The 12,649-nt window shown below is 40.4% G+C and overlaps 1 protein-coding gene across 1 annotated transcript; it reads right to left on the reverse strand.

Annotated features, from left to right (window-relative positions):
* Nucleotides 1-108: 108 nt before the first annotated feature.
* LOC134536856 (uncharacterized) lies at nt 109-12,649 on the reverse strand. Its single transcript, XM_063376883.1, has 5 exons — nt 11,838-12,649; nt 8,005-8,194; nt 6,376-6,614; nt 3,182-3,269; nt 109-1,214 (listed from the first exon to the last, which is right to left on the reverse strand). Exons 1-5 carry the CDS (start codon nt 12,611-12,613, stop codon nt 1,134-1,136), a joined length of 1,374 nt encoding a protein of 457 aa, XP_063232953.1. The 5' UTR covers nt 12,614-12,649; the 3' UTR covers nt 109-1,133.

A 12,649-nucleotide genomic window follows, 5' to 3' on the forward strand; every position in this document is an offset into this window, starting at 1 on the left:
TCTACCATGCCTGCAAACACGTGACAAGTTCCCGTGGACAATCGCCATCATGGATACATATGACACTGATGACATTTTTCTTCCAAGTAAACATAAACACATCGACACAACTTGATCTGCATACTACAAACCGCTTCAAAACTCATTATTTCATTTTATTCTTGTAGATCACTCGAAAATATGCCTGTAAACAACTTATACAAAAAAGTCACAAACCTTACAAATACCGTTAATTTCTTGTACTGGCAAAAATATGGATAAACCAATGTTTTGCCTACTCATTAGTGTGTATCTTGGGATGGTGTTCAGACCATATTGCTTGCTTATGGAGTAACCACAGCATAATTCTTGGCTGTACATGTTTTGCTTGGCAGACATAAAATGATGTAATGATATACACCTCAGTACCAAATTTTATCACATTCAGGTCTGCAGCAAAGATGTGACAGAAACAAACACACAACCTTAAAAACATTCACATTTATGTAATAGTATAATAAAAAAACATCAATACACAAATTTAACAGTATAAGTTTTATTCGTCACTTGCGTATAAAATTTTTAAGTACAAGCTAACAGTCATTTTAATATGTTTTCTGATGTACCTCATCTCACTTGATTCACACGTGTGTTTATTATAATTTAGGTTCTGGGGTTCCTTAAATGGTTTGACAGCTTCTTTCAAGAATTTTTTTTTCTTCATATCTGCACCAATTAATGACTACCTCATTTCATATTGACAGTGAAGTTATGATGTATTTAATTTTCTTTTTCTTTCATTATGAAATAAAGAAATACGACAACTGTGCAAAAGAAATCAAGTAGATTGAGAGAAGTAATATTTTCACAGTTTTTTTTTATTATTATTATTAAGTGATGTCAGTACTAGGACCCAACACGTGGTCCTAAGTTACCGATTTTCATCACCGCAGGAACCCTTGTCGCCCAAAACTACGGACATAACGTGCGGCTGTTCGTTCGTCTCGAGTTGTCCGCAAGCTGCCACATGCCCGTCACCGAGTAGCGCGCGTGCGCAGGCTTGTTTTTGTCGACGTGAAGCATTTGCGATGGACTTGCAGCCCATCTCGCGTGTGTTCCCCCCTTCCCCTCCTTCCCCATTCGTAATCCCGAGATCACAGTTCGCTGTGGGCGTATTCGGTGGTCGCTCTGATGTCCTCGGCGTGGAATTCATCGCAGTCGACAGGGTACTGTACCTGTGGGCGGGAGGAACATGCATAAACACCTTTTAGCACTAAAAAGTAACTAATAATACAAAGACTATCAGCAATTTGACAAAACACAAACTCAAGGGCGTGTGGAGTTTTTGTATTAACTGAAGTGGTGATAAAATCAACCTTAGGTGACAAACACACTTTAAAAAAAAAGGTAATCATACATGTACGTGTGTCCCGGGAAAACTGAAAAGTAGGAATATAAGGAGAGTTAGATCACAAAGTCTACAAGACAAGGTTGTCTCTTTCCAAGTGTAAAACAATACATTTTGTATAGGTGTGTGCGAATAGTGGATTTTGGTGGTCAAATATTTTTGAATCGAATAGTAACATTTTCTTATTGAATGCGAATAGTTTCAAAGTCGAATAGATATCATATTTTGCTTTGGTGTATTACCATACAAAATACAACAAAATAAACAACACTCGCAGATAAACATTTGGGTAGCAAGGCTAAATTCATTTATACAGCAACATTTGCTGTTCTTGAAACTTAATTTAAAAGAAAATAGACACCATAGTATCAGAATATTTTTCTTAAATGTGCTATAATAATTAGCTAAACAAATTGACAAATTTTAAAAATTGTTTGGTGTTACTTCAAGTGAATTGTGAATTGAAATAAATGAAAAAATAAAATAGTAACCTTGGATATATTAATCAGAAATACATGTTCAAAAAAGTGTCAAGTATAATTTCAAATAGGCTACCTGTTTGGAGTTATCAGTCAGAAAATAAGTGGCATGTTTAACATTCTGCCCTTTGCTTGTTGCTGGTATAGAAGTGAAAGATTCCACAATTTTTTTGAGATGTATTTGGTTTGTCACGTTTCACAGTCTTAAAACGTGAATCTCCACCACTTTTTCCAGTATCTGCTAATGGTAATGAACTTCATTTAAAAAATATAAATCTCTGGCTTTAGGTTTTTAACGAACACAACGGAAGTTAGGCCTATTCTGGACTCAAGGACAATGGCTGACAACATGCATAAATAAATATTATGTCTGAATCCATGTACTGCAGCTAATTTTCATAGATATTTTTTCCTGTAATCAACGAAACTATTACAAATGGTTCAGTTCATATCATTTTTTACATGGTAGCAAACTACGTACATATTTTCATCATAAGATGACATGAAAGATGGAAGACTTTATTGTTGTTGTTCTGTTTGGTAACCAAAATACCAAATGGTTAAAAAAAATTAGTGCGGACAACGGGAAATTAATTTCATTGAAACCTCAAATAGCGGTGACAGACAAAACTCTGTGATTAACTGTGTTAATCAAAAGAAATTCAGAAATAGTTAAACTCAAATGTTTTGAATATTTATTTACTTACAGTAAACATTCATAAAACAATACGGTAGGTGTTGCTGGTGGCATTCCTGCTAACGTTTCATTTGGAAATGGTGTGATGTTTATTTACTACCGTTAAGCTATCGTGGCATGTTGATTTAATTAAGATGTTCATTTTAATTTCTCTGAATATACTGGTTGGACATGCATTCCGATACACATTAATACAACTGTATTGGTAAATTAGAAACAACATTAAAATTTGGTGGAAAAATTAATCACTTTGAACCACTAGAAACTAAACACATTTGCTTATAAATATTCACAATTTTTATTTTTTTATATTAGACCTCCGAATGCGAATAGTATATTAACTGCTATTCACAACTATTCGAATTTACAAATATTTGCGCACACCCCTAATTTTGTAACACATTTTTTTGAAAACTGTCAATTGAAAGTGTATGCAGTTATGTAGTTTTAATAAAGGGTTTTTTTTTAATGAATGTTTTTAAAATAATTAAGCTTTAAAAAAAAAGGTTTATTAGAAAATGAGCAAAAATAGCATCTATAGCAAGGTGATCATTTTTCCAGCCCCTACGTATTCGTATTGTTAATGAAGTAGTAGTTGGCGATTGGTGGAGGTCTCACCTGGCAGTTGTGCCCCTCCGTAGCGGCATTGTACAGCTTCCAGAACGGCGTGCCCGTCTGTCCGGACAGGAACCACGATGCCACCAAGCTGTGGGCCAGCAACGAAGACCATTAAGATAGCATATCCCAGTCACACAAGTGATTATTGCTGTCAAAGACTCAAGCAGCGGGACTGTCTGTTCTGTACAAATTTTTTCAATTAATTTTAAACTAACTTCCCGACGAGCTAGAGACTTGAAACTTGAAACATTGCGAAGTGTTACTCACACAAGACGAAAATGTGCAAAATAATTTTATACATTTTTTTTTTTTTTCATACATCAAGTTTTTTAAAATGGACTAAAAAGTTCCACAATAATTTCTCCTAGCCTCCATACAGATTTCTAACCCCATAGAGATTGTCCTGAAAGCTTTGTCTCGACCTTGGTGATTATCCATTCCTCTTCTGTGCAAAGAGAGTGGTGTATTTTGTTGGAATACATGAGAACGAAAGAGATAAATTGTGGAGAGAAAAAAAGAAACCATTAAATGTGTTGCGTAGCTTGAAAAAGAGATTAAAAAACTTGGTTATCAATACATAAATAGAATTTAGAAGGTGGGGATGGGAGAAATGTTGTTTGCCGTGACAAGATTTGCACGTATGGAAGGCAGTAAGTAGTGCCCTGCCTTGAAAGAGACGGGTTTGCGAACGTCACTGTTCAAATGGCTGGCCTTTTATTTTATCTTTGAAATTAGTTTTTCAAAGGGAGACCCAAGAAGTTTTGCTTTGTGTTCCAAGTGAGGTGTTCACAAAAATAGGAAAAAACTTTTGTAATGTTATATAAAGTAAAGGCAGCTTATGAAACTATAAAAGTTCATTTTGGTACCTACTGTATGGTTGTTGAGAATCGTGCAAAATTGGTGATGCTTGAAAAATAAAGGAAATTGAATTCCTGCATTTAATAATATTTAACCACTGCTCAGAAGATTTTTTTTAACTCATGCTTTAACATAATACTTCGGGGCTTCCCAGAAAACCCTTCTGTCATCTTTATCTTTCTTTTTATTCTTTGCCGTAAGATATTTCAGTTCATGTGGGTGGAGGGGGAGGCTTCATGAATTATTTCATTCACAAGTATATTTGGGATTACCAAATTCACCTACCCTAGAGTGTATTTAAACATGTAAGAATGGAGGCGCACTGTGGTCTTTTGCAGACAGTTTGTGGCCGCACTACAAGGGCAGCCGTTCTGCTCTGACCTGTTTCTGGACATATATTATTACTCACTGACTAGCTCAAGGAGATATGCGCAGGTTGTTTTGTATTGAGGTTCAAGCAGGTCTTATTTAGCTGCAGTCCAACTAGGCCGTTCATGATCAAAAGAGCAATTATAGGTATGCCAGCTAATTCCTCATTTGGTGGGTCCGCAGAGAGGTTTGTATAAAAAGTATCGGGAACAATATTTTTCCTGATGTTATTGTATGTTGCAGCATGCTTGCACCATGCAGGCTCTGTGGTGGGGGGTGTGACCTTTAACACGCACCAAGTCTGTGAGCGTTTTTTCAAGCTAGGGATCGTCCGTTAATCACGTGAGGCTCGAAAGGGAGGGGGGAGGTGGGTTGGGAAAAATCACGAAATATCACAAGGGGGGAGGGGGGGGGTGTTGAGAGATATCATGTATTTATTTTTTTGCACGATTTCTACTAAACCGAAAAGCGACGCGTGACCTTGACTTGCCGTAGCCAGGCAACAATATCCCCGCCCGCCGCAACATTAACCACCCAGCTCGGCTTGCCAGTCCCCAGTAAAACTGATTTTGGTGCCGAATACATGCGTAAATCACATATAAGCCTTTCCTTTATTTATGCCAGTGAGAATAAACCTGCAACCTTAATGTGTGTCTGAACATTTTTATCACTGTGCTTAATTTTACAGAATTAAATTAGATTATACCTTTATTTAAAGATAATATTCTGAAATTTTTAAAAATATTTTGTACCAAAAAAATACATGTGATTTATTGGGGAAGGGGGGGGGGGGGTGGCTAGTCTGAAACCTCACCACAAATCACTAGGGGGGAGGTGGGGGTTAAAAATTTGTTAAAAAAACATTACATGATTAATGGACAACCCCCTAGATTGTGTTTTTTTGGTGAAACCCTGTAAAGTCACTGTGCAAGCGCAAAATGCAGTGAACGATTGAACAGCGGTACGCCATCAAATTTTGTATCGGGCTGGGTAAATTGGGTACGGAGACATTGGGCATGGTTTGTCATGTGCTCAAGGATAAAGGAATGTCACAAACTGTAGTTTTTAAGTAGCACAAGCTCTTCAAAGATGGCAGAGAGATTGTGAAGGACGAGCCTCGCACTGGACGGCCGTCAACGTCAAGAACCAACCACAATGTGCAATGTGTGCGTGAAATGCAGAATTCAGACCGTCAGTTAAGTCTGCACATGGTCACAGATGAAATTGGCAGTGATAAGATGACAGTGCACACTATTATCACTGAAATTTTTGGCGATGCGAAAGATCCGCGCGAAACCCGTCCCGAAGGTCTTGATGGACGACTAAAAGCAGAGGCGTGTGTCTACTTGCGAAGACCTTCTGCGACGCGTTGAATACGGCCCCGGCTTTTTGAACAGTGTAAGCATGGGAGATCAAACTCGGATATTCGAATACAACCCGGAAATAAAGCAGCAAAGTTCCAAACGGCTCACTTTGGCATCAACTCATCCAAAAAAAGGCTTGAATGAGCAATTCCAGAGTGAAAGCCACGCTCATCATTTTCTTTGATGCCAAGGGGGTAGGTAGTCCACTATGAATTTGACCCTGAGGGGCAGACAGTGAATGGTGCTTTTTACCTAGAAGTGCTTAAAAGACTGAAGAGAAGGAAGGGTCAACCTGGTGAGCCGGCCATCAACCAGGAAATTAGAAATTGCGTCGCGACAACGCACCCAGTCACAACTGATCCAAGGTCACCGACTACCTGATAAACAGCATCGCAACAATCCCCCAACCCCGTTTTCAGTCTTGACTTGGCTCCAGCAGACTTTTTCCTATTCCCGAACGTGATGATATCCTCCCTCAAAGGACAGTCTCGGTTCTGGTTGAAGTACTAGTTACGATGACTGGTTTCGGGTCTGACTCAACAAGGTTGGACGGTACGGCGGGGGGCCAACGCTCAGGCGAGCGTGCGCGGGGTGTCTGGTCACCTGGACAGCTTGGTGACGCCGGGCTTGATGCCCTCGCCGGCACCTGCCGCGCTGTTGATGGTGCAGATGACGTAGCGGTCGCACCGCGGCTGGCGCAGGCTAAAACGGTAGGCACGCCACACGCGCAGTACCGGCTCGATCACCTCGCCGTTGAGCGCGTCCGCCATCCTGCTCTCCATCTCCTGCGGCGTCAGGTGCGACAGGCCCACGCCCTTGCTCTGGCCCAGCCTGAACACGTCCTGCCAACACGACGGCCGTCCCACGTCAGCTCAACTGCTCCGGCCCAGGGCCGTAGCCCGGATGCTTCCAGTATAAGCAACACACAAATTATTATATGAGAAAGTTTTCTTTATATTTGAATTTTAACCTTTTCATCCTTTTGTCGATTCCTAACATATGCCTCATTTTACTTTTTTTTATTGTAACTAAAGAAATTTTTGGATGTTTTGTGGTAATAATCTTAAGCTATAATTATAATAGTAATGTATAATTATTTCATGATAATTTAACAAAAGTAAAATAAAATTTATTTAATTTATAGCCATTAAGTATAATGCCCACTAGAATGTAGGTACCCATTAACCCACACATTCAAGGTTTGATAAACTCAATTTTATCATTCTAGTGCATAGTTTTGTTAAAGATTTTCAAAACTATGAATTCGGCTCTTGCCTTGAAGGTTCTGTACCATACATTTAGTGAGCTCTTAGCTTTCCTTTTTAAAAATTAAATTTTGAATAATTTTTTTTAAATTATAAATTACATCAATGCTGCAGACATGATTTTCAAATGCCATTAGGCAACATCACAATATTTAGTTACAACCATAAATAAATACTTAGTGGCCAACATTACATCTTTTAAATTATTACAATTTTCATTTAAAAAATACTGATAAACGTCACGTTCTACTTAAAGAACTCTTCCAAAAACTTCTGACATATTTTTAGCAGCGGTGCACGCAGAATTACATTTCGTGAAGGAGGAGGGGGGATGAAACTACTTTTCCTGCTGTTTGCTTTCAAATTCTTTTCATTTCTCGGTGAGAATGATAGATTTATTTAATATTTCTGGGGGAGGGGGTGGTACGTGTTTCACCCATTTCTCCCCCCTCCCCCCACGAATGCGTAAGCCCCTTGATTTTTTAGTGCTGGCTAAAAGCAATTTATTATTATTTTATCTCAATGAAACACATTTGAGATCTTAATTTTTATGCAGTTAATATAACTACTTTAAGTAAATATTTTATTATTGTTATTTCATTCAATAGTTAGAATTAATTTAAAATTGATAACGTTGCTCTTTGTTTCCTTTGTTTAGGACTTTTTTTTTGTCTTTATCGTGTGTTTGTTTTAACATATTTTGTTGTTTACGTGGTATTTTTTTTTGTAACTGTCTACATGTACTATTATGTGTGTATTATGTATTATTTTATGTAATATTGAAGGTCAAGACTGTTGGCAGTTACTCAAATAATAATAATAATAATTAAAGAATTAAAAATATTATAATGAACACATTTGTCTCTACCAATTTTACAATTTTTTCCCAGTGGCGTCAAGGAACGTAATGCGTAAGGTCAGCTAGCGCACACAGATTCCAGTGCAGCGACATCGGATGTGCCCTCACCTGCACGTAGGCCACCGCTGGCTTGATGTAGGTCGCAGAGTTGACCTTGAGGCCAAACTGCCGCTTGAAGACGGCGTTGGCCAGGTGGCTGAGCGAGTCGGCGGGCCGCGCGGGGTCGAACAGCGCCCCCTTGTGATAGCCCTGCGCCTTCAGGAAGTTGTTCGCCATCATTTGGAACGTCCCCAAGTACCTATAGACGACAACCATGTGATTTTTTTTTCCCCGCAGAATCTTAAAACACTGGCACGATTGACACTGCGGCACATCAGTGAAGTGATTTAACCACGTATCCTTTTCCAAGGAAACATTGGAGGGTTCAAATCAATGTTCAGGGGGGGTAGAGGGGGGGAATTTAATATAAAAAAAATTTAATTTCAACACGTGTATTCGAAAAAAACGTTTTTGCCTCAAACACACTAACATATGGATCTACATTAATAGCCATAGGTACCGCGGGATTCTCACACAGTTGAAATTGCAAATTTGAAATTGCATCACCCAAAATAACACACTGCCTCCACCGATATTTTGCAATTGGTTTTCCCAACTTCGCTGGGATGTTTGGTACAGAGTTTGACATGAAGCAGGCTTTTTTGGATCTTTTTTTTTTCCCCAGAGTATTCCCAATGTACCTCTGAAATCATTAACTCTCCAGCCAAGCTGGAGGCATCGGATAAGTCCGGCCAGGCTCCAGTTCGAAGCCAGTATTATCATGGGTTTTCCAATCCTGTTTGAGCAGTTTAAGGACAACAAATAACTTAGCATTACAGCCATTGCAAGCACCTTGATAAGCAAATTAAAACGATCATCGGATGATGATGTGATTATCTCGGAGATGGGTCGGACCATCATAGCATTACAACTGAAAATGCACTCATTAAAAATATATTACAATGAAATTTTTTTAATGTGTAACATCTTTGCTCTCTATATACAGTAATTTCTTGAATGGGCTGGAAGTCGCATGGAACGGAAATGTGTAACCACGGTTGCTGCCATCTCTGGCGGATGGCGCAAACTAAAGTTCTCAAAGCCTTAAGGAAAAGTTAATAATATTAATTTTTTAGTGAATTTATGATAAAAAGTGTTTTAACTAAATGTATTGTCGAAAAACAGGTTCACAGCCCAGGATTTAGTATTTTTTCGAATCTTTTTCACTTTTATCAAAATGGTTTTATTATATAGTTTAACTTTTTGCTCTGCAAATTGAATGATTTGACAGTTGACGTAACTGCTCCGGCAACAAATTCTGGCAGCAGGTACAGAAACTATGTGCTACTGCATCAAGAAATGTATTTTAAAACACAATTTGAGTATATTTATCACGCTCAGCATTATTTGAATAATTCTGCATTAAATTTTATGTCAGAGTTTCTTATTATAAGTGTATTTGCAACATGAGAACTTGTGAATTTGCTCATTACCGAGGTTAGTTGTTACACATCCCTGGCGAGTGCTGAAGGACTCACTCAGATTTTTTGTATAATTAACAGTTTACATAAGCAAAGAAATATGAAATGGCTCTAGTACATAACAAGGCGATAAGAGGGGAAACGATAATTATTCTATGCTAGAATTATTGTTTATTTTATCACATTTTGAACAAGGTGATACATTTTTCTATTGTTAAGGAGTTAAACCCATTTCAAGTCACTAAGTCTATGGCTGCCACTGCATGGTGATAAATTTTGGGTGAAAAGAGTTCTCCCCTTGTTTCTGAGAATTGACTTTCCAACATGGTATTTCTACTTGCCCATAACCTCGGGGCTATCACCAGAAATAGGACAATAGACATATGTATACTTACCTTTCCTAGTTTCCATAAAACAAAATTAATTATATTAGGGGCCACCAGTTCAAATATTTCACTTTGAACAAGGAATCAAGACTTTAAAGCTACTTTCATCTGCTCACTAACTGACTCTATTCATGAAGAATATATAATTATGTTTATTTGCTCTGCCGGTAACAGGCATTGGGTTTTTTTTTCTATTGATGATGAGGCCTTACTTAAGGCGCTCGAGTTTAAAGTCGGAGATCGCAGAAGGGAGTACCAACTAAATGCAGTGAGAAGTACGGTCCCTAGGCAAAAAAGAATGACCTGGATAATAATTGAAAACATCACTGCCTGTTTACTATTTAATATTTCCGCTTGGCATCGGCTTGGTACATTGAAATACAGAACCATTTACACAAATCTGCAGAAGATCTAGATCTCGCATTAAAGAAAAGGACATCTAAAGTAATCACATATTATAAACACTATATTACGGGTAATTATACAAATATTTAGAAAGCATTAGTTTTTCCCTAACAGGTCCGTTGATTACAATCCTGGATGACGTAATTGTCTATAACTGTTGTTTAGGCACAATTCCCAATGTTTTGGTCAAACCGGACTCTCGTTTCGACGTAATTATGCGAGTCTCACATCCCGCACCACAGCAATGTGTTAAGTCTGGCTTGCAGTTTACGTAAATTCTCACGTAGCGTAAAAAGGAGAAGTAGAGTTTATTTCGCCACATTACGATTCAAGAAACTAGCAAGATAATGAATTTGAGTTTATGATCAGTCAAGTCTCTCTGCTCATTGTTTTTCTTTGAAAAACCAACCCGGTGTCCGGCTGTTAATAGCGGTTGCGTCGAGGCTTACTTGTAGTTGCGCAGCATGGTGGACGATAACCCGGGCTGGGCACTCGTCGATGCGTAGGTGAATGGAACAGCCTTTCCATTTTAGCAGCGGCGCAACACGCCTGCACCCGCGAGCCGAAGTCGACTCCACCAGCCGTCAGCACCGTCTCTCTTTGCTCGCCAGCCGCAGACCGTCCGCAGGTTAACGCGTCACCATGACGTCATAAGGCTCAGCGCCGCGCGGTGTTGGCTCGCGGAAACACACACAAGCGCAGCGCCGCGAATGTCCGTAATGCTTTTGTTTTAATCAATCTTCAGGACGAAAATGAACCAAGTGCCAAACAATCTATCATAACATATGATATAAATAATTACCAAATTAATAGGACGTTAAAACAAACAAATAATAAAAGTGAAGTTAATGGAGGCGTGGCAAACGCCTCAATGATTTAAAAAAAAAATCAAATGATAACGAAAAGGACTGTTAATTGCTTTTAACTGGTGAAGCCCAAGATGTGCAAACCTACACAGCCGAACGTACCATAACAACTCGAAGAAGAAGTGATAGTCTATACCACTGATGGCCATATGGCCCGTGTAATTACAGATATACAGTGTGCATTATCAGTCATTGTTTTCAATAGCAACATTTTTCACTCTTTAACAAATGTCCCAGAATAAAAATATATTAATTCAACTGATTTTTTTTCATTAAACCAGGTGGATATACATTAATTATTTCAGGCTGCCTTTACTGAACACAAGCGATGTGTCACAGTTGTAAAATTAAGTCATCCGAAACAGCAAATGTTTCTTATCACTTACCCAAGTTAATCCCATGATCCTGATGGCATGATTCTAAATACATTGATCCTGTGGTACATCATGCTTGCTGTATTTATTTAGTACGTCGACAGATCCTGGACTTAAAGAAAGAAAAATAACTTCTGCTATAAAAATGAACTATCGCAAATTGAGTACAAAAATAAAAATCAACTAAACCTGACCTAATTTGTTTGTATTGTGATATTTTTGTTGTGTTCAGGATCTTTTGATGTACTTAATTAAATCAGCAAGCATCGTGTAACATTGGTTTAATATATACAGGATGAAGGGATAAACTTGGTTATGTGATTGTAATTTATGTGTGTTGTGGCGCTCTGACCAGTTTTAAATATGACATATGACCGTCAAGTAGGCTACCTGGCCTGCGTCTCCGGCTGCGCCATGTAGGCTGCCCAGCTGGCCACGAAGCTGGTCAGGCCCTTGATCCAGCGCCGCCGGAAGCTGTGGTTCTCCAGCGAGCTGAAGATCTTGTCCGCCTGGAAGTTGCCCCGCTCGTCCGTGAAGAGCCTGGCGGTGGCCTCCAGCCCGCTGGAGCGCCACAGGGTGCGGCCCAGCTCGGAGCCGCGGAAGTGGTCCCAGTACTCCAGGAGCGTGCCGAGGAAGGGCAAGCCCGCGGGGGCGGAGCGCCGGGCCGGCTGCTGCCTCTGGGACGACGACGACGACGACGACGACGACTGCAGGAGTATAGGCAGGAGGTTCAGGAGCCCCTCCATGCCGCCTCCCCCGCCTCCCCCGCCTCCCCCCTGCTTCTGACCCAGGAAGCTGGACGCCAGGCCGACGATGCCCTCCCAGTCCACGCCGCCCGCGTCGTTGTTGTTTTCGTCGACGTTGTTGTTCTCCCCGCCGTCCTGCCCGCCGGCGAACAGGCTCACGAAGTGGCCCACCAGCTGGGGGTCTATGCCCCCGGGGGCTCCCCCGGCCTCCTGCTGGCCTTGGAGCAGGGACCCCAGCCCGGAGAGGATGTCCGGCTTGCCGCCCCCCGCGCCGCCCCCGCCCTGCATCAGCCCGTGCAGGAACCCTCCCCCTTGCATCTGCTCCTGCAGCAGGGTGCGCGCCGCCTCCAGGAATGGGTTCTTCTCCTCGGCCGCCGCCCCCAGCAACAGCGTCAGAAGCACCGCCGCGGTAGCTGCCATGGTCGCGCGCGCTCGGCTCGGGGCAGACTGACGACT

This window comes from Bacillus rossius, chromosome 11 (genome assembly GCF_032445375.1).
Source record: "Bacillus rossius redtenbacheri isolate Brsri chromosome 11, Brsri_v3, whole genome shotgun sequence".
NCBI classification, from domain to species: domain Eukaryota; kingdom Metazoa; phylum Arthropoda; class Insecta; order Phasmatodea; family Bacillidae; genus Bacillus; species Bacillus rossius.